The sequence below is a fragment of the Bombyx mandarina genome, chromosome A1, assembly GCF_030267445.1.
Source record: "Bombyx mandarina strain Sakado chromosome A1, ASM3026744v2".
Taxonomy (NCBI): domain Eukaryota; kingdom Metazoa; phylum Arthropoda; class Insecta; order Lepidoptera; family Bombycidae; genus Bombyx; species Bombyx mandarina.
Genome location: NC_143234.1, coordinates 996,852 through 1,019,549, shown reverse-complemented (window position 1 = coordinate 1,019,549; position 22,698 = coordinate 996,852). Strand labels below are relative to the sequence as shown.

At 49.1% G+C, this 22,698-nt stretch overlaps 3 protein-coding genes and 1 pseudogene across 3 annotated transcripts; 3 read left to right on the top strand and 1 right to left on the bottom strand.

Annotated features, from left to right (window-relative positions):
• Nucleotides 1-206: 206 nt before the first annotated feature.
• LOC114240385 (trypsin 3A1-like) lies at nt 207-9,434 on the bottom strand. Its single transcript, XM_089739740.1, has 6 exons — nt 9,365-9,434; nt 7,685-7,821; nt 4,659-4,786; nt 4,063-4,321; nt 1,844-1,993; nt 207-373 (listed from the first exon to the last, which is right to left on the bottom strand). The coding sequence occupies exons 1-6, from the start codon at nt 9,432-9,434 to the stop codon at nt 221-223; spliced, it is 897 nt and encodes a 298-aa protein (XP_089595866.1). The 3' UTR covers nt 207-220.
• A 7,106-nt stretch (nt 9,435-16,540) lies between these two features.
• On the top strand, nt 16,541-19,172 carry LOC149499456 (uncharacterized; annotated as a pseudogene).
• A 321-nt stretch (nt 19,173-19,493) lies between these two features.
• Nucleotides 19,494-21,224, top strand: LOC149499455 (uncharacterized). Its single transcript, XM_089739739.1, has one exon. The coding sequence runs from the start codon at nt 19,494-19,496 to the stop codon at nt 21,222-21,224; it is 1,731 nt and encodes a 576-aa protein (XP_089595865.1).
• A 134-nt stretch (nt 21,225-21,358) lies between these two features.
• On the top strand, nt 21,359-22,498 carry LOC149499454 (uncharacterized). The gene has a single exon (XM_089739736.1). The coding sequence runs from the start codon at nt 21,359-21,361 to the stop codon at nt 22,496-22,498; it is 1,140 nt and encodes a 379-aa protein (XP_089595862.1).
• Nucleotides 22,499-22,698: the final 200 nt, after the last annotated feature.

Below are 22,698 nucleotides of genomic sequence, written 5' to 3'. Positions count from 1 at the left end.
GCTTGGCTATGCCCCAGGCATTGCTGAAGTCCGTGGGCGACGGTAAGCCCTCACCATCAGGTGGGCCGTATGCTCGTCTGCCTATAAGGGCATTACAAAAAAATAAGATCCAGACAACCGCTATTTAGTACATTTGAAAAATCGACATCAAGCATAAAAAAACAGATTAAATGTTCAATGTATTTAAAACTCAAGGCATCCTCCGATATTTTTATTTATTTCAAAGCGGTAGACCCGTCACTGATCGTATCCAGGCTCTGGCGATAGGCACGTCGGTATAAACCCCTGGCTGGTTCTTCACTGCGCAACCGACGCCGAAGGACACTATGCCAACCAGCTTTCCTTTGATAATAGCAGGACTACCGGAGTCACCCTGGATAAAACACAATCTACAATGCTTCTAGACAGGATCAGTAGAGAGTTTACTGTACAATAATAAGTCTATTTAGGATTTGAAGACTACATTAAAGCCAACACGCGCCTGTTTCGCCATTATTTCTCTTGCTTGTGTGAGCTAATTAGTCCTTCCGAAATAAACAGTCTTACTCACACAATATTGAGTCTAGGTAGCGACATCTTAGGGAATACTGTGGAGCTTTAATGGTGCGTGGTATAACAAACACAGTAGTCCCGTGTAGTACAGATGAATTCTGTTCTCTGTGTTAGTACTGTGATTTTCAAATGAAAGCGAGGGGATTATCTCAAGGAATCACTGGTGGTAGGACTTCTTGTGAGTCCGCACGGGTAGGTACCAACACCCCGCCTATTTCTGCCGTGAAGCAGTAATACGTTTCGGTCTGAAGGGTGGGGCAGCCGTTGTAATTATACTGAGACCTTAGAACTTATAGCTCAAGGTGGGTGGCGCATTTACATTGTAGATGTCTATGGGCTCCAGTAACCACTTAACACCAGGTGGGCTGTGAGCTCGTCCGCCCATCTAAGCAAACAAAAAGGAATACCCGCTTAGTATATTCCCTGTGAAACATATCGTCTTTTCGTATTAAAAGTGTACAATTTCCAAAATATTCGTAATTGAGTTAATATGCGGAATTTATTTGGTATCACCAGTATTTTTCTCATAAATACTGTCAAAAGAATGTAGTTTAGTTTTAGTTTTTTTTTAAGTTATACTTCTTTAGGAGCGTTAAGAAAAATTGATGAGAGTGAAATTTTACGATGCGCGCGCACCGTGACACAAAATTAACAGAATGAAGTTGCCCACTAAATCGCTTATTACAATACGACCGACGTAACTTGGCGAGTCTGAATATAGCCGCAGGTGAACTTTCCGAACCGTACCGAGCATTACGAATTTATACGATGTCAAGAAAAGGGATGTTCAATATGCGTGTTTGAGGATGTTGTTTAATCAATTTTTTTTCAAATTGGTTAAAATTTAAATAAGCAAAAAATAAATTTTAATAAAAATAAAGTATCACTTCTTACGCGCGTACATAAGTACACGCACCCTTTTTTTTTTAGTTTACCTATATTTGACTACTATTAACAAAATTAATACATTATTTTATTTTACTTTAAAAGAGGCACTGTAACTGGTAAAAACTAAAAAGTAAATGTTGCAAAGATGATGGTAATTAAAAATATCATATTAATATGTTAAACCTTTAAAACACTCTCCTGTAAAATTTAGTGAGTTTTGAGATTATACAGTTTTAATGCGAGAAGACGATATGCTACCAAACATAAAGGACAAAAGACCCTCACTAGACATAGACGTTCCAAGCAAGAAGGGTCTATAAACTCCATTAAAATTAAGTACCAGGTTATCCGTGAGATATTCAAGTTCTCTTGTCTAACCGAAAAAGTAATTCAAATTATTTACTTGACAAGAATCCTTAGTTCCATTCTTGTAGCCGGCGCAGAACATTCTAGTCGTAATATTCCTGTAGTTTGGCAGCGGTAAAGATTTGCACTCGTAATAACTGATAACGGGAATATACGCTCGACGAACCACGTCTTGCATCAGCCTGCTCTGTACACGAAGATTTTATTATTAAAAATAATAGTTTATAAAATAATATAGCAATTTGGAACGTCTTGTGGGGACCGGTAAAATAGAGGGGAAAGGCCTAGGCATAGGGGCCCCGGGCCCCAAACGGTGGTCGGTCGGGACCAAATAGCGGAGGAACTGGGGTACATGTCAGCGACGCATTCCACCAAGCTACAAAACGGGATCGATGGAGACAGCTCGTTGACGGAATCGGACGGAGTCACGATCCTCAGCAGTGAGAGACCGATCGAAGAGAGAGAGCTTAAAAAAACTAACAAAATACGCTTTTATAGAAATCCAACTAAAAAATAGAAAATAAATTTTAATAAATTTGTATTAAAAATAAGAAGAAAAAATAAATTTTATTGTAAAAAAGCACGTGGGGTGCTTTTCAGGATATTATCAAAAATAACCCTTCTACTCATATGTGTTCATAAAATATATATAACTACTGATTCCATACACCCCACGCTTTTTTTAAACTATTATTTATTTTTAATTTTTTTGTTGCATTTCAACTTTTTTTTTAAATATTGAATTGTCATCGGTCCTTAATAAGTATACCAAATTTCGAGTTAATCCGACGTTTTGAAGGGGGTCAAAATCATGTTCAAAGATTCCGTTACATACTAACATTCATACCTACGTCTGAAGCTGATAAAAGCGTATTAATTACAACCATTCCCTCGAAGATCCTCTTTTACGCAGTGTATCCAAGTCTTTTTAGGACCGTTTCCTCACATTAAGATTTAAACCATTTTAAAATATCATTATCATAACCATATCCTGGCTATGATTGCCGACAAACTGGACTGCCTCTATTTATGACACTGTTAGTTGTAATAAGCATATATCTCCAATCTTATTCCAATCATAATCCAATACAGTGACTGGTATGGTGGCGGTTACTCACTTAACATTATTTCATTATTTATTATATTAGTTCCTTTAAATTTTTATAATTTTCATTCACTTGCATTTTCATTTTTGTTTATTTTTATTTTTATACACTCTGATAAATTTTAATTTTATTGTATTTTGATTTCAATATTATGTAATTGTATGTGACATTTTATGGGCTTAAGTTGCCTGAAATAAACGCATTTCATTTCATTATGAATATACTCTAATATCTACCCAGTAGTTTGTTACATATTAGTTGAATATTAACATAGTGATGTGATCTCTAATTTGTAACACTACGTGTTTAATTTACACCCTAATTGAAAGTCCACGGTGTGTATTTAAAATAATAATGTTACTAATGGGTAAGTACCGCTAACTGCGTTCTATCACAAAGCATCAATGCTTTCCGGTTCAAATAATGGGACCTACTATATACAATACAATTGAAATTTCGGCTTAATGTTTTTTTGCCCTACCTACTTGCTAACCTAGGATGCTATTTCAACTATGCTCCGTTTGGTAGGTGAGCTTACGAGGGTCAACTTGGGAGGACTTGCTAACACTAGCACCAGCAAGAGAAGTGCTTCGCTGAGTCACGACCCACTGAGAAGATTAGGTGAGAAACTCAGTGGGTTATGTTTATGGGCTAGTTTGCACAATGAGAACGGTTAACACGTCATTTCGGAGCCTCGCGATCCACTACCGTTAATTTTAGATAACTCAAACACTGGTCACCATTCTCGTCGAACCTGTTACTTGCGACGAAGTGCTCGGCGAGTAAATTAATCCACAGACACAGCCCACTGAGTTTCTCGCCAGATCTTGTCAGTGGGTCGCGTTTCCGATCTGGTGCTAGATTCTGCGAAGCACTGCTCTTGCTAGGGCTAGTATTAGCCACGTCACCAGGTTAGAGCCCCGTGCGCTCACCTATTCGTTCAGCGAATCTAGTATAACCCCTCAAGGTTACTAGAATGGGTAGGAAAAAAAAGAGAATGGTGACAGGTGCTTGGAGAGCTTAAAAGCACGGGTCTGATGTCGTAACGCTGGCAGCATTGAAAGATGGCTCATACATCAGGTGGGCTATGATGGGACTAGTTTATCATCAATGCAATTCTTGTCTATCTACAAAAGTCAATTAAATTTACCTTATACTCGATGTGGCCCCAACCGCTGACCGAGATCAAAGCCCCTGGCTGGATGTCGTTAGCATGGCCTATAGCAACAGGTCTACTTTCCATGGTCACTGGCACTGCCACTTCCAACAAAAGCAGTTGATAGTCATAGTCATGGCTGTGGAGTTTTGAAGACGAGTTCCACAACGGATGAAAGAAGTGAGCGCAAACGGGATATCGGGTTGCCCTACTCCTGTATGTCGAACCGGCTAGGATGAAGTCGCTTTTGTCTCTAAAAGAGAAAGTCTTATGGTTAATTAACTCCTTTAACGAGCCAACAAGCTTACAGTGTTCAAACTTAAGTGGATCTTTACCACTTACCAACAGCACAAAACCGACCTAACACCAGTATTTAAGCAAATTTCGCACGTTTGCTTTAGAAAAATCGGTACCCGTCTACGGGATTTTAACACGGGCATCATCACATCGCTTGATATCCTATCCTAAACACGTTCCAGATGCGTGCTATTCGTCACGACTTCAAAATAATGTTAGACCCATCTGGTGTTAAGGTATGGTCGTTTTCAAGAATCCGAATCAAGAAGAAGAAAAAATAATTGAGTGCTTACTTGCAGTGAGCAGCCGTCAGAACCCAGTCTGGTGCTATCAGAACTCCACCGCAATACATACCATAGAGTACTTGATAGGGAATTTGTTTGATGCTAACTTGGTCCCCGCCAACGATTCTCCATTTAATCTTGAACCCAAATATAAATATTATTAGTTTTGGAGCTCTATACATTAGTTTTCCAAGTGTTTTTTTTTAATTATCGGTTCTAGTATACAGGGTGTAATAAATGCGTTTCAAAGCGAAAAGGGAGATTTAATACTATCTTAAAGCAAAAATAAAGTATCTCATATCTAGCTATCTCTATTTAGTATTTTCTTCAACTCTGCCCAGTCGTTAATATAATTCAAATTTTTTTTTATTGCTTAGATGGGTGGACGACCTCACAGCCCATCTGGTGTTAAGTGATTACTGGAGCCCATAGACATCTACAACGTAAATGCCGCCACTCACCTGGAGATATAAGTTCTAAGGTCTCAGTATAGTTACAACGGCTGCCCCGCCCTTCAAATCGCATTACTGCTTCACGGCAGAAATAGGCAGGGTGGTGGTACTAACCCCGTGCGGACTCCCAACAGATCCTACGAGTACCACCAGTAATTTTTGCGGCTTAATCTCGTTTCCGACGTTTCCAATATTTGACAGGTTTTGTTAGAATGAACTAATAAGGTATTATCGACATTCGAATATTGTGCTACTACCGTCTAATTTTCTATAATAAATATAATTCTCGACAATTACATTTCTTTTTTCAGTTGTGGTTGGCATTCCAGAGAAAATGACTGTCACCGTACCAGGAAAGTATTATATAGGACCTTAATACAAATTAGCCAGTTATAGTAAAGCGTGGCTGACCCTCACAAGCTCAATTTGTTTTTGATTTTATATGTAATACTGCGAATATAATATGTCGGCGCAACGTCACTATTTAGTTAGCTAAAAATAGTTAAAGTTAACTGTTTCCATAATATTACGCATGTCAATAACTGTTTAAGACGGTGTTCAGGAGAATTCATGAATAAGCTACCCCCACTTTTTACTATAAATACGAGTGACTATTGTGGCAAAAAACAAAGTCATTTCGGATCCTCCCGATCCACTAACGGTTCTTTTAGGTACCTCAAGCACCGGTCATCGTTTTGGACTCGACGAGTAAATTTACCCACAGACACAGCCCACTGAGTTTCTCGCCGGATCTTCTAAGTGGGTCGCGTTTCCGATCCGGTGGTAGATTCTGCGAAGCACGACTCTTGCTAGGGTTCGTGTTAGCAACGTCGTCAGGTTTGAGCCCCGTGAGCTCACCTACTAGTTAAGGTTACGCTGAAATAGCCTCTCAAGGCTCTCAGCTTAGGTAGGATAAAAAAAAACGCTCAAAACATTCCAGCCTGAGCTGTCGAACGGAGCGGAAGTCTCTGTTGATACGATGTAGGCTTGGAATGTAATAAACGGAATTCATTAGAAAAATGAGTCTTAATTGCTATCACTATGCAAAGCAATGATGAAGATAATGGCATCGCATTTTTAAAACACCATGGAACCAGCCTGCTGCGTCATATACAATGGATCCAATGAATTATAAAATATAAAATTATAAAATATTCGCAATATATTATTTTCGTATGTTGATTGCGGATTCGCAATATTATTAATATTGCTATAATGTTTAAAGTGAAATAAATAAAATAAGTAAATTGGATCCAAGATAGGAGCTTCACCTACGTTAAAGTGCATACATATTTGGGAATATACGACGAATGGAAGATCTTCCACCGGGCGGGTGATATTGCTCGGTAGACCGACGGTCCTAATGTTGTTGTTCGGAACTTGTATATATGCGCTTTATCTTGAAAATGTCGTAAGCGAGATTCAGGCATCTGTCAAATATCTTGCGTTGTATGATGGCTACCCGCCACACATATCAACCAACATACATATTCTTCAACCTATTTGAGTGAGATCTTCAAGATCATAATCCCCGGACGAGAAGAGGACACTGGTCGACGTGGCGAGGTGTATGTGTAAGCGGGATACTACTGGCTTACTCATCACAAGACCTCCGAAGCTGTATGTCCGATCGAATTTAAACTGAGCATCGTTGTTCATTTCTAATGACTTGCCCATGGACATCCACAACGTAAATGCGCCACCTACCTTGAGATATAAGTTCTTAGATCTCAGTATAGTTACAACGGCTGCCCCACTCTTCAAACCGAAACGCATTACTGCTTCAGAAATATGCATAAATAGGCAGGGCGGTGGTACCTACCCGCGCGGACTCACAAGAGGTCCTACCATCAGTAATGACGTAAGACGGTTGTATGTCCGATTGAATTTAAACTGAGCAACGACGTTATAAAGCAAGTCATTAGAAATGAACAACGATGTTCAAGCCAAGAAGTTTTGAAAATTTGGATACTATTTTTCTATGAATTTACATACCATTGTTGAAATCGGCCGTGATAAATTGTAATGAAAACAAGACGACAAACAGTAAGTGACACCAAGTCATGGTCGAATGTTAAATTGTAAATGTTCCGAAGCAAACCGTACAAGGAGCGGTAGCAGTCTTTAATAATTATGTTACATGACGTACATAAAAATCGGGTAACATTGTAAATGACTGCATTATGGTTGATTCGAAGTATCAGTTGAATGAAATATTTGAAATGTATTCAACATCGTTATTCATTTCTAATGACTTGCTTTATAACATAGAGTTCGCCTTTTCGAACTAACCACCTAACTAACCACTAACAAAACGAACATAGTTTCGTTAGTGGAATACAGATGTTTGATTATAGTTTCTTCTTCTTCGAACGAGGCTTGTGGGGTGAGTATTAAGCGGTAGGCAGCGGCTTGGCTCTGCCCCTGGCATTGCTGGCGTCGATGAGCGACGGTAACCACTCACCATCAGGTGGGCCGTATGCTCGTCTGCCTGCACGGGCAATAAAAAAAACTTTAAAGAGAAAATGTGTCTATAGCTAAAGCTACACGTTGTGCTTGCAAGTTTCAAACTTTAAAGCATACTTCGTCGTCAGCGTCACTGGATTGGTCGGACATAGCCTCGTGGAAGTACTGGTAGTTTCTTGGCGCGCTCCTCTTGGTGACGTAGATGCGGTGGTATTTCTTCACGCATTCAGGTGACAATTTCCCTTTGTATGTAACTGGAAGGAGAGCTTATTTTTGAATTCAGTCGGAGCGACTTTTTGGCGGGAACGCGAGGAGTGAAGTGTTGTGATTTGTTTTATTTTGTCTATTTAGTGTTTCTTCAGGTTTAAATGTGTAATAATAGTGTTTTATTAACTGTTTAATATCTGTGAAAGTGCACAAATGTAGGAAAATGAAACAAAGCCGTTGGACGTAACTTCTCGGGAGCCTCCAAAAAGTCCACTGAAAATTTTCCAGTAAATGACTACCGTTTTACTGAGATTATGTTTCATCTCATCTCATTTCATTTCGTTTCACTCCATATTATAATTTTTCATACAATTAAAGAATATAAATTAAAATAAGACATGACCTAAAGGTCTTTAAAAAATCCCTTTAAAAAAATATGAACAGGTAGTAATTAAACATTTTGCGTGATTTCTAGTCTCCCAGAGTCACTAATCTGTATATTAATACGTGAAGCAAAAACTTTGTATCCCTTTTTACGAAAATTGTGCAGACGGAGGAGTATGAAATTTTCCACACCTATAGAGAATATAGAGAAGAAGTGCACAATGCTAATATTTTTTTTAATTAATGCATAAAAGATACATTAAATCAATAAAGAAAACATTACACACACTACATACCATGTATTTGACGCACACACGCATGCATACTATTTATTGTCAAACTTTTGCTCTTGACGTCTGTACTGTTGTCAAATTGAGATTAAATATTGTTTGTCTTTGTTAATATTTTTTATAGTGTAGTCTTGGCGAAATTTGTGATTATAGAAGTATAAAATACAATCATAATAGTGTACAAACTTACAATTCCAGTTAATTATAGTCGAATTTCGACTACTGCGGGACCTCTAGTTTAATTAATTAGAGCCACCGTCTACGCAACCTTGTTCATTCGTAGTTTTGTACATAGTATACAGTATTCTTATCGTAAATGTACTAAATAATTTTTATATCTACAGACTAAATGTTATTAGCTAAATAAAATGTCCATTAATGTGTTTCACAATATATTCTTAGGAACGATACGTCCTATCACATATTAGTTTTTTTATATTTATTTTTTATTGCTTAGATGGGTGGACGAGCTCATAGCCCACTGGTGTTAAGTGGTTATTGGAGCCCATAGACATCTACAACGTAAATACGCCACCTACCTTGAGATATAAGTTCTAAGGTCTCAGTATAGTTACAACGGCTGTCCTGCCCATCAAACCGAAACGCATTACTGCTTCACGGCAGAAATAGGCAGGGTGGTGGTACCTATCCGTGCGGACTCACAAGAGGTCCTAGTACCAGTAATGACGCAAATTATAATTTTGCGGGTTTGATTGTTATTACACAAGGTTATTCCTTCACGGTGGAAGTCAATCGTGAACATTTATTTTGTTGAGTACGTATTTCATTAGAAAAATTGGTACCCGCCTACGGGATTCGAACACCGGTGCATCACTAGATACGATTGCACCGGACGTCTTATCTTTAAGGCCAAGAAGTTTAGAAAATAATACTATTTTTCTACGAATTTACATACCATTGTTGAAATCGGCCGTGATGAATTGTAATGAAAACAAGACGACAAACGGTAAGTGACACCAAGTCATGGTCGGATGTTAAATTGTAAATGTTCCGAAGCAAACAGTACAAGGAACGGTAGCAGTCTTTAATAATTATGTTACATGACGTACATAACAATCGGGTAACATTGTAAATGACTGCATTATGGTTGGTTCGAAGTATCAGTTGAATGAAATATTTGAAATGTATTCAACTGATAGCTATTTTTAATAAATGTATCTTTTTTATTTGATTGGTTTTGTTAATTTTAAGTATGTTTCAATGATACTATGTACACATATGGACTTGTTGTTGTTGTCCGAAATAAAATAAATCATTCATTCAATCATTCATTCATTATTTTAGTCATGACTAGGTATAGGCTGTAATAGTATTCGCAATTCACGGTTTATTTAAACGTGTACTCGGTCGTTAAGGTCGATACTAACACACAACATGAGACATCGCGGGAAGGCTGGTAGATGTTAAACGTTGATATTATTTTGTACAAGCGTGGACGCGCGACAGCCGTTGTAACCATACAGAGACCTTAAAACTTATAACACAAGGTGGGTAGTGCATTTACTGTTCGCGACGGACATAAATAAATGCAGTTAAATAGATATTGTTCACGACGGACATAGATAGTTTTAAAAGTAGATAGAAAATATAGTTATAGGTTGGCTGTAAAATAATAGAAAAATGTCCGTAACAAATAAATGAATAGTATGTTAAAATAAGTTGAAGAATAAATAGTTATAATAGGGAAATGTCCGTAAATAGTTAAATAGAGATATGTTCGCCAAGAACAGCGAAAATAAATAGACATCCAAATAAACGGATATGTTGTGAAATAATAAATGTGAATAGAGATAGTTAAAAATAGGAAAATAGATATAAGTAAATTTGTAAATATTTGTTTGAAAATAAAGATTGGTCCTCGTGGTCTTTAATTTGGCGTGGGAACGCAGGAGCGAGTCACAATACGGGCAACTAATAGAGCGACTAGGCAAAACAATAGGCGAGCGAGGCGGCCGAGAGAACAATAGACGCCCACCGTGCTCGGACTCATAATAGCGCTGGCCGAGTGCGTGTGGGCGACCATAAATAAGGGGCCTACCTCGCTGCAAATTCATTATTCAGTCGGTCTGAACCCCCGTAAGGGATTGTATTTTTATATATTTCTAATTCATTTGTAATTTAATAAGGCACTGATGCCTGGTGACCCTGCTGCTGCCCACTAGATAGCCAATATCATGTCGGGGGGGACATCTCCCCCCATTAACAGCACGCCCGGTCCGTCCCGCAAGGGACGCCAAGCGATGGCGGGAATTTTCGCCCATCGCTCCCAACCCACCGGCCCGGAAATGGACTCCGGAAAGGACGACCGGCCCAGGCCTTCGGTCGCGGCCCAGGGGACTCCGAGGATTCGTCCGGAGGAAACTTCGTCTCCCCCGTTGACGGATCGCTCTGGACCCCCTCGGCCGCGAAAGAAGGTCAGATCCGAGTCCGACCGAAGCATTTCCGAAGCCCAGGACAAACGACCCCGAATTGGACCCTCGTCCAAATCAATAAATGAAGCCGAAGAGGATGAGGACAGCGAGGAGACTTCCTACGAGACAACGGACTCAGAATATGAGTCCGATGTAACTCATTCTTCTCGCTCCTCTTCTTCCTCGAGTAAGGAGTCCCCCCCCACTCGCAAGCCCATTCCCAGACCGAGGATGTGTGTCGAGACGGCCGTGGCTGCAGCAGCTAAGCAGCTGCGTACGCCTCCTCGGTCTCCCTCTCCTCCAATCTCACCCATTCCAACAATCCCGCGCAGAGGTGCCCCCACTACAAGCTGCACAGTGGGCAACCTTGAATCAACAAGGTACATGGATCTCGAATATTCCAAACCTACGACCGGTGCACCCGAGTCCCCGACCCCTTCAACTTCATACGCTGCTATGGCAGCCAAGCAATTCGCTCCCACCAAAAATACTCAACGTAAGCCCCCTGCTCCAGGTAAGTCCGGTAACAGCGTGGTCCCCCGCCGCCATCCCCCTATTATGGTCGAGGCGCTCCCCAATTGGTCCCGCCATATGGCGGCCTTAAGGGAGCGCTTGGGGAGGGCCCCATCTGTGCGTCCATATGGAACAGGGTTTCGATTTCTGCCTGCGTCGGGAGAAGAATATAGGGTTGTCCAGGCCTATCTCGTCGGGGTCTCCTCCACAGACAATGCCATTAAATGGTATTGTTACGCGTTGGAGGAGGAGATCCCGGCGAGGGTGGCTATTCGTGGACTGCCTGTCGACACCGACCCGACAGAAATCGTTAACTCCTTGAAGGAGCTAGGGTTTCCGGCTCGCTACGCGCGGTGTATACGGGCTAAGAGAGGGCGGCCAGGTTGCGTCTTTTACGTAACCTTGGACCACCTCTCGAAAGATGACCTCGCCCGCTTGTACGCAGTTGAAGAACTGATGTACTTGCCGGGGGTGTCAGTTGAGGGATGGCGTTCGAGCCGAGGACCTGCGCAGTGTCATCGCTGCCAGGCCTTCGGACACGCCTCCAGCAACTGCCACCGAGCGGTCCGCTGCGTACGATGTGCGGGTGAGCACATCGTGGCGGACTGCCCGAGGCCAAGGGAGGGACCCTTCACCTGTGCCAACTGCGGGAAGGGCCATGCCGCTGTTGACAAGCGGTGTGTGGTCTACCGCAGGAGGGCACGGATGATGGGGGTCACTATTCCTCCCCCCGTACCGCCAGCGACGCGTGCTGTTCAAGCCCCTACCCCCGCTCCACGTATCGCTCCACTCCCATCTCGGAAGGGCAAGGGCAAGGGAAAGACATCCCAAGCCCCTACTCTCCCTCCGGTTAACAGACAACCTGCTACTGTGGAGGCCAGCCCAACAGCGGCCACCCTAATGGCAGAGGCGAACCCACAGCGACAGGCTACAAAGCCGCGACCTGCCCCTCGTGTTAGCAATAAGGCAGTATTTAATTTGCAACCTGCCCTAACCAAAACCCAAAAAAAAATTAAAAAGAAAAAAATTAAGGCCAAAGAAAGGAAAAAAAAGGAAATGGAAGAAGCAGCTGCCCTTAGGGAAGGCCAAGTTGCGCCAATGAATGAGCCTCCGATAACGACTGAACCTCCATGCCCCTTGGAGACAACAGACATCGACCCGTCCCAGAACGAAAATATCACTCTGGGCGACCCACAGCCCCCACTACCACCCCGCCCGCAGAGAGAGCGGCGCAGTGGTCGACAGGACACGCAGCCTGCCGGCTTCGCTGCCTGGCTCCTCTCCCTGTGGGAGAAACTGTCCGAGGTGATCTCCGGAGTAATCCGAGAGATCGCCTCGGGAGCCAGTCCCTTCGGGGCCTTGCTCGCGGGGTTCTACCGGATGATTGCGCAGCTTAATGGCTAGCCAGGAGCTGCGCATCATCTATTGGAACCCCGACGGGATAGGGTCCCGGAGGTCGGAGCTGATCCGACTCGCCCAGGAGTATGACCCGCAGGTTATCCTCCTGGGTGAGACCAAGCTTAAACCTCGACAAGATTTTAGGATGCCCAACTACTTCGTGTATCGACGGGACGAACTGACCTCCAACGGGCGCCCGTTCAGGGGCACTGCGGCGCTCGTCAGGAGGGACGTGGTGCACGAGGAGCTTGAGCTACTGACCTTCGCCTCTACCAGAACGGTCGGGGTGAGGGTCCACGTACCGGGGGCCGAATTGCGGATTTATGCCGCGTATCGACCCCCGGGTCCTGATTTTGTCGAGGACGATATTAGACGGGCCTTGAACCATGATCGCCATCCGGCCTTGGTGGTCGGGGACCTCAATGCGAAACATGTCGCTTGGGGCTCCCGAATCATCACGGCGCCCGGAAGGCGATTGTACGAGGATGCCGAAAGGGGGGACTACTGCGTGGTCGGCCCCAACGAACCCACCCACGTTCCAACGTCGGCCCGGTACCAACCGGACGTCTTGGACGTGTGTGTTCACAAGGGGCTACGGTGCCCTCTAGCGATAGAGGCACTGTACGACCTGAGTACCCCTCACCTACCGATCTTGGTCACGGTGGGTTTGGGGCTCACTCGGGTCGCGACATCCCCTCTCAGGCCTAGGGTCGACTGGCAGTCCTTTACGGGACTGCTGGCCGACCAATCCTTGTTTCAAGACCCGTCTACCCCTGATGAGGTCGACACGGCGGCTTCCCGTCTCGTCGACACCATCAGGGGAGCCCTGGACCAAGCGACGACTCTGGTACCCAGCGGGGGGCCCAGAGCGGAACTCCCGGTGCACCTCAAGACGTTAATTCGTCGGAAGAGGGCACTGAGGAGGCTCTGGGCGACATCTAGGTGTCCCAGGATTAAGCGCGAGCTAAACCGACTTGAGGATGAGCTGGCGACTAAGATGCGGACTTACCGGGGTGACACCTGGGAGGGGAGACTGTCGGACGCGTCCGACGACCGTACGATGGCCCCCTTCACCGCATCTGTCGCCGGCTCACAAACAAGCCTTCCCCCACTTGCCCCTTGGAGGACGAGGGGGGAAGACGGTGTTTTACACCGTTGGCTCGTGCTGAAGTCCTGGCCAACTCGCTGGAGCGGCAGTTCACTCCGAATGTCTCTGCACCCTCGATGGTTGCATTCCATCGGGAGGTGTCAGAGGGCGTAATCCAACTCCTCAAACCGGAATCGCCGGGAGTCGAGCTGGGAGGTGACGATCTAGTCACTCCCAGGGAGGTGCGCCTCCTCATCAAGCTGATGAAGAGGCGCAAAGCCCCCGGCGAGGACGGTATTCCCCCCCTCGCCCTAAAAAATCTCCCTCCTTCAATTGTGTCAGCAATGACACGATTGTTTAATTCCATTCTCCGGGTAGGACACTTCCCTGGAACTTGGAAACTGGGCAAGATCATCGTCTTGCCCAAACCCGGCAAGGACAGGAGAAAGCCCTCCAGTTACCGACCGATTACCTTGCTTTCGCACGTGGGCAAGTTGTTTGAGCGGCTGCTCCTGAGGAGAATATCGCCGTATATTCTCCTCAGGCCGGAGCAATTCGGCTTTAGAAGCGGCCACTCGACGACTCTGCAACTGACCCGTGTCCTGCATCACTTGGCGGACCGGCGAAACTCAGGCCAATACACGGTCGCGGTCCTTCTCGATATCGAGAAGGCCTTCGACCGTGTGTGGCACGAGGGGCTGGTCCACAAGCTGCGGGACGCGGGCCTACCGCACGCTCACGTGCGACTGCTCGGGTCGTATCTGGAGGGCAGAACCTTCTTTGTCGCGGTCGAGGGCGCACGGTCTTCCGTGCGTCCCATTACGGCCGGGGTTCCCCAGGGTAGTGTCCTATCACCTATCCTATACGCCCTCTACACTAATGACATCCCCACACTGGAGGGTCACCTTCGGGCGTGGGAGGAGGACGTGAAGTTGGCCTTGTTCGCTGACGACTCGGCCTACTTCTCGTCCTCTCCGTTCCCCTCTGCAGCCATTATGAGGATGCAGAGGCTTTTGGATTTACTGCCCCAGTGGCTGGACCGTTGGAGAGTCGCGGTCAATGTGGGAAAGACCGCGGCCTTACTCTACGGTCCGGTCCGTATCAGAGTCGTCCCAAAGAAACTCAGCCTCCGAGGTGTGAATGTCGAGTTCAGGACCACGGTCCGGTATCTCGGATGCGACATCGACCGCTCCTTGAGCATGGTCGCGCACGTCAACCGAGTCATCGGTCAGACTCGCGCGGCCAGGTTCTTGTTGCGGCCGGTGCTTGCGTCCGGGCTTCCGACCAGGACCAAACTCGCCATTTACAAGACATACGTCCGTTCCCGCCTCACATACGCTGCTGAGGCCTGGTACCACCTGTTGTCGCCGTCCCAGCGATCTAGGTTGCAGGCCCGGCAGAGTCTTTCCCTCCGCATTATCGTCAAGGCCGGGCAGTACGTCAGAAATGACGTTATTGCCCGGGACCTAGGTGTGGAGTCGCTCGTGGAGTTTGTGACTAGGCTCGCCCGTAATATGTACGAGCGAGCCGAAAATGGGCCCCATGAGCATCTCCACAACATAGCCCCGCTGCACGCCAGACCACCGGATGGTACGGCGTTGCCGCGGGAGCTATTGGTACCCCCGACGATCATTCGGAGTTAAAGCTCCTCGCCGGCTGTGAGGCCGGGGAGGACCTATGAGCGCCCCTCTCGGAGCTGAGTTTCATCAGTCTCTAGTCCCACGCCTCTTGCCCGTTTGGCGGGTCTCCCGTATGGGGACCGCGGCTGCACCCCGTAGGTGCAGCCTCATTTCCATTAGGGGCTTTGACCCTACCCCCCACCCCCTTTTGGGATGGAGTGTTCATACCCGCTACAGTCCTCCCTCCCATCAAAATTGTAACAATGGGGAGAGGGGGGGGAGGACTCTAGCGAGGAGTGCGGCTTGCTCTCTCCCCCATGCTAGGTTAGATTAGGTTATGTTAGGTTAAGTTAGATTAGGTTTAGGTTTAGGTGTGACGGCGCGCGCTGCCCCGGCACTCCACGGAGTGCAGGAACGGCGCGCTGCTGTCACTTAGATGTAAGTTAGATTAAGTTAGGTTTAGTTTAGGTTAATTGAGAAGCGGCCGCCCCCTGCTGACGACGAAGAAGTTAGAGAAGGAAGAAAGAAGAAAAAGCGATCCCACCCAACATCACAACTCCAAGCCTGCTTCACTCAGTCCTGCAGTGCACCACCCCTGCCTCGATAGGCGGGGAGTTACATGCCCGGGCAGAGGGGTTTCCCCGAGGCCCGCTCCGTGCCCCCGCAAGGGGGTACGACGACCCCGACTGACTGCAAATTCAGTTCGAGACAGCGAGCCGACGAGTCAAGACCTCTCCGGAAGAAGAGGAGAGCGCCAACCGAACAAGAAAAGACTCGCTCCTACGCCCTGCGCCGGTCAAGCCACGAGGACCGTGTGAACGCCATACTTGAAGCCTTCGTTATTTTCCTCGAACCAATCCCAGCACCCGTTCCGCGACAGCCACTGCGGCAATACTCGAGCCACCACGTCTCAACGAGTAAGAAGTCTAAAAATCACACGTGGTGGCCGAAACCTGAGCGGTGGCCGTCCGGAATATTGGTCCTTCGAGAGCCGGATTCATTTGAGGAAGATCGAAGAAAATTGAAGATTGAAGATTGAAGAAATGGTGCTCACACGGTCCGAGAAGATGAGGTCGTCACGCCTTGACCGGCCCGGCAACGAAGCTGTCTCGGGCTCAACATCGCAAGACGCACAGCAACGAGCTGTGTCGGCCGCGCCGCGTTCGGGAGTGACGCAGGGACCGCCACCGTTGGCGGCAACCTCCTCCCAGTCAACCGCGCCGCGTTCGGGAGTGACGCAGGGACCGCCACCGATGGCGGCACCCTCCTCCCAAGTGGAAAAGTGTCCGGGAGTGCCGCGGGGCTCACAAGCGATGCCCCCTCCCGCCAAATATTGCCTACGCAATACTCGCCGGCGTCGCCAACGGGACCGAACAGCGGGGTCTGTCGTCGAGTGGTCAGACCTCCCAGCACCGCGACACCGGCAACAACTTCAGGCGACGCAGCAACGGAGAGCGTCGTATCCGCGAGCCAGAACAGAAAAGAGTCAGCGCTCACGGCCAATCCAATTGTACACGGGTCCCACATCACGGACGCCGCTGCCAAAATCTCGACGACAGAAGAAGGCTCCACACTCCGCGACGGGATGGCGCCACCAGTACGAGGATCTTCGAGAAAGTCGAGTCAACAGTCACAACGGCTGTTGCTTATGGCGCGCCTCAAAGAAGAGCATCTCCGCGCCAAGGAAGAACAAGCCCGACTCCAAGCAGAGCTCGCCGCCGCCCGCATCTCAACATTAGAAGCCGAAGCGCTCGTTGAAGAGGAGGAAGATGCGCGCACAACACTCACGGAGGACGAGAACGAGCAATCACAGCGCATCGATACATGGCTCAGTCAACAACAATCGATCGCGCTACACGGAGTCGAAGAAACAGTAATGCAGCCAACACACGGATCACCAGCCACCATCGAGCAACCGCAACTGGAACTTCCCGCACCAATAGAACAGCTGAAGCTACCGGCCCCTGCCGCGGCACCGATTGCCGCACCTGTCGCACCGAAGAGCGACATCGCCGAACTAGCAGCTGCCATCGCGACGGCCGCCCGCCAAGCCAGGCCCGGACCATCGCATCGGTACTACGGGGAGCTTCCAGTGTACAGTGGATCGCACCAAGAATGGCTCTCCTTCAAGGTCGCCTACGCCGAATCAGCGGACAGCTTCAGCGCCGCAGAGAATACTGCGAGACTTCGGCGTACGTTGAGAGGAAGAGCAAGAGAAGCGGTCGAAAACTTGTTGCTGCATTACACCGAGCCCGCCGAGATCATGCGGACTCTAGAATCGCGCTTCGGACGTCCAGAAGCAATCGCCGCAACGGAGCTGGAACGACTGCGCGCGCTGCCACGCTGCACGGACACACCGAGGGACATCTGCGTATTCGCGAATAAGGTGAACAACGTCGTCGCCGCTCTGAGGGCCCTCGACCGCGTACATTATATGTACAACCCGGAGCTCACCAACATCACATCAGAGAAGCTGCCGTCCACTCTACGCCACCGCTGGTTCGAATTCTCAGCGACTCAACCGGCGGGAGAACCGGACCTCGTCAAGCTGTCGCGCTTCTTACAGCGCGAGGCGGACCTGTGCAGCCCATACGCACAGCCGGAGCCAGAGACGAGAGTGGAGAACACCAGCGGTCGGCGGAAGATGGTGAACATGCCCCAGAGGACGCACACCACGCAAGCAAAGGAAGAGAGGAAATGCGCAGCATGTCAGAAGCCGGGGCACATCCCACAAGATTGTCCCGAATTCAAGAGAGCAGCCGTCAGCGAGCGCTGGGATACGGCGAAGCGCGAGAATTTGTGTTTCCGGTGCCTACGGTTCCGGTCAAGGGGACACGCGTGTAAAAAGAAGAAGTGCGGCGTCGACAGCTGTGAACGCACGCACCACGAGCTGTTGCATAAGAAGCCAGCATGGCAGAAACCGAAGGAAAAAGAAGAGGCGGTCACTTCGACGTGGGCCGCAAGGAGTGCGACAGCCTACCTAAAGATGGCGCCAATTACTGTTATCGGACCGGCGGGAGAAGCAGATACATGGGCCCTGCTGGACGACGGGTCAACGATCTCGCTGATTGACGAAGACTTCGCGAGACGAGTGGGCGCCAAAGGACCGATCGAACCCCTCTTCATCACTGCCATCGGCGACAATAAGATAGACGCAACACGCTCACGACGCGTCCCGCTGAAGCTATGCGGACGCACGGGGGAACCGCAAGACCTGAACCTACGGACAGTCAACGGCCTAAAATTAACACCACAGCGACTGAACGTCGAAGTCCTCGCGTCGTGCCATCACCTCACCGACCTCCGCCATCACTTCAAAACGAGCTACGCCTCGCCGAAGATACTGATCGGCCAAGACAACTGGCACCTGCTGGTGACGGAGGAGATGCGGACGGGACGACGCGATCAACCAGTGGCGTCTCGTACTCCGCTCGGGTGGGTCGTGCACGGAGCACACCCGGGAGGCAAGAGACAGCGCGTCAACTTCGTGGCACACACGACGACGGTCGACACGAACATGGACGAAGCCCTCAGGCACTACTTCGCGATCGAGGGACTCACCGTCGCCGCCAAGACGCCGAAGAATGACCCAGACGAGCGCGCGCTGAAGATCCTGCGAGAGACCACTCAACAGCGACCCGACGGCCGCTACGAGACCGCACTGCTGTGGCGTGAGGAGGGCCTGAAGATGCCCAATAATTTTGAAGCCGCACTGAATCGCCTGACGTCCGTAGAGAAGAAACTGGAGAAGGATCTAAATTTGAAAGAGCGCTACAAGCAACAAATGGACGCACTGGTAGCGAAAGGATACGCCGAAGTAGCTCCGTCAACGGGGACGAAGGACCGAACCTGGTACCTGCCACACTTCGGCGTAACACATCCCATGAAGCCGGACAAGATTCGCATCGTGCACGATGCCGCTGCGAAGACCAGGGGAAGAGCCTTAACGACTTCCTGCTCACCGGCCCGGACCTGCTGCAGTCGCTGCCCGGAGTGATGATGCGCTTCAGGCAGCACGCCGTCGCAGTCTCAGCGGACATCACAGAGATGTTCATGCAAATAGGCGTCCGAAGCAAGGACCGCGACGCGCTCCGGTACTTGTGGAGGGAGGACCCTTCACAGGAGCCTACAGAGTACCGGATGAAATCTATAATCTTTGGCGCGACAAGCTCACCCGCGACCGCCATCTACGTGAAGAACGCCAACGCGGAGAAGTACCGACTGCAGTACCCGGACGCCGCGGACGCAATCGTACGCAACCACTATATGGACGATTACCTGGGAAGTTACCGGACAAGCGAAGACGCGATCAGGATCGCAAATGAGGTGAGGGCAGTACACCGGCAAGGCCATTTCGAGTTACGCAAATGGACCTCGAACAACGAGGAGGTACGGTGCCACATGACCGACGAGGCCCCACCTACAAGTGTGACGCTGTCCGATGGAACGGAAATAGAACGAGTACTAGGCCTGGTGTGGAGACCTGCTGAAGACGTCCTCGCCTTCAATCTGGACATGGCGCGAATCCCAAAGGAAGTCTTGGAGAGCAGCGCGCCTACGAAGAGACAGGCTCTGCGAATAATGATGTCCGTCTACGATCCCCAAGGCATCGCATCACCAGTCACTGTCGGAGCGAAGAAGATCCTGCAAGAAACGTGGCGCCGAGGGACGGCGTGGGACTCCCCCCTCGATGAAGACCTCTGCGCGATGTGGAGAGAGTGGATCGACCACTTAAGACGCCTGCGCGACGTCTCAGTGCCGCGCTGCTATCCCGGCTACTCAGACGCCGCCAACCTCCAGCTCCACACATACGTAGACGCCAGTGAGTCCGCCTACGCCGCCGCGTTATACTGGCGCGCCGAAATGCCCGACGGGGAGATCAGGACCTCCCTCGTACTCGCCAAAGCCCGAGTCGCGCCCTTGAAACTCACCTCGATACCGCGCCTCGAGCTACAAGCTGCCGTGATGGGCAGCCGCATGGCCGCGGCTGTCACAGAGGAACACGACAGAAAACCAGACGCGAGAGTGTTCTGGACAGACAGCGCCACCGTACTGACCTGGCTACGAACGGGGTCGAGGTCGTATCGACCGTTCGTCGCTCACCGCATTGCAGCGATAGAAGAGGACAGCACTGTGGAGGAATGGCGCTGGGTCCCCACGAAGGAAAATGTCGCCGACGACGCCACTAGAGAACTACCCGTCGGCTTTGAAAGAAACCACCGCTGGTTCATAGGCCCGGAATACCTAAGACGGCATCCGGATGATTGGCCCGTACAACGGACTGCAAAAAGGGCAGAAGAGACGGGCGAAGAGAAGTGTGCAACGCTCGCCGTGAGCAGAGAGAGCCTCGGCGAAGCGATCCCGGACCCAAGACGCTTCTCCAAGTGGGAGAAGTACCTGCGTACAACGGGGCGAATACTGCAATTCGTCGACCTATGCCGCAGAAGTCGCGAGCGCACTCATTACAAGAGGACCAGACGGAACCCGCGTTCGGACCCGACGTGGGAGAAGAATAGAAAAAAGACGACTTCGAAGACCCCGCTGAACACACCGCGGACGCCAGAGCAAGCAGTCATTCAATGGAAGACTTTAGACGCCGACACGCTTCGACGCGCCGAGACGCTCATTTGGCAACAGAGCCAGCGGGCGGCCTTCGAGGAAGAGATTTTGACGCTCCAACGAGGGAAACAAGTATCCCAGCGAGCCGACTGCGAAACTTGTCCGTAACTTACACGGACGGGATATTGAGAATAAACGGACGCATCGGCAACATAGAGGGAACTGACGTCATCACCTCGCCTCTCGTGCTAGACGGATCCCGACGCGAAACGAGACTCATGATAGACTTCATTCATAGAAAGATGCACCACGCCGGAACCGAAGCTACGATCGCCGAGTGCCGACAGTCGTACTGGGTCTTACGCCTACGCCCAGTGACACGGAGCGTAATCCACAACTGCCTTCCGTGTCGTATCCGCAAGGACACACCACCGCGTCCAGCCACGGGCGATCACCCACCGAGCAGACTGGCACACCATCGGCGACCATTTACATACGTGGGCCTCGATTACTTCGGGCCCTATCAAGTTACCACCGGCAGAAGCACCCAGAAGCACTACGTGGCCATCTTCACATGTCTCACTACGCGTGCGGTACATTTAGAACCGGCAGCGAGCCTCAGCACGGACTCAGCGGTGATGGCACTCCGACGCATGATCGCGCGCCGGGGAGCCCCGACGGAAATATGGAGCGACAACGGCACCAACTTACGAGGTGCCGACAAGGAGCTGCGCCAAGCTATGGACAAAGCGACTGAGCATGAAGCGAGCTTAAGACTTATCCAATGGCGCTTCATCCCACCGGGCGCGCCTTTCATGGGCGGCGCCTGGGAGAGAATGGTGCGGGCGGTAAAGGCCGCGCTCTCGGCCACGGAACAGCCGAGGCACCCGACGCCCGAAACATTTCATACTCTGCTAGCTGAAGCAGAATTCACCGTGAACAGCCGACCTCTCACTCACGTATCGGTGAGCGCCGACGATCCCGACCCCCTGACACCGAACCACTTCCTGTTGGGAGGCCCGGCGCGAGTCCCCGTGCCGGGCAAGTTTGACGACGCCGACCTCATAGGGCGCGCACACTGGCGCGCAGCTCAACGTCTGGCAGATGTGTTCTGGAGTCGCTGGCTCCGGGAGTACCTGCCCGACCTGCAGAACCGGCGGGAGCCCCACAGCCGCGGGCCCGCTCTGAAGATAGGCGACGTCGTGATAATAGCAGACGGAACGCTCCCACGGAACACCTGGCCACGTGGGATCATCCAGGAGGTTTACCCGGGGGCCGACGGCATCACTCGAGTGGTCGACGTGCGCACCGCCGGCGGTATCCTGCGACGCCCGGCGAAGAAGATTATCGTGCTGCCCACGATGACCGCCGCTCACCAAGGAGGATGCAGCGACGTGAACGACGCTGCACGGCGGGAGGATGTTCGCGACGGACATAAATAAATGCAGTTAAATAGATATTGTTCACGACGGACATAGATAGTTTTAAAAGTAGATAGAAAATATAGTTATAGGTTGGCTGTAAAATAATAGAAAAATGTCCGTAACAAATAAATGAATAGTATGTTAAATAAGTTGAAGAATAAATAGTTATAATAGGGAAATGTCCGTAAATAGTTAAATAGAGATATGTTCGCCAAGAA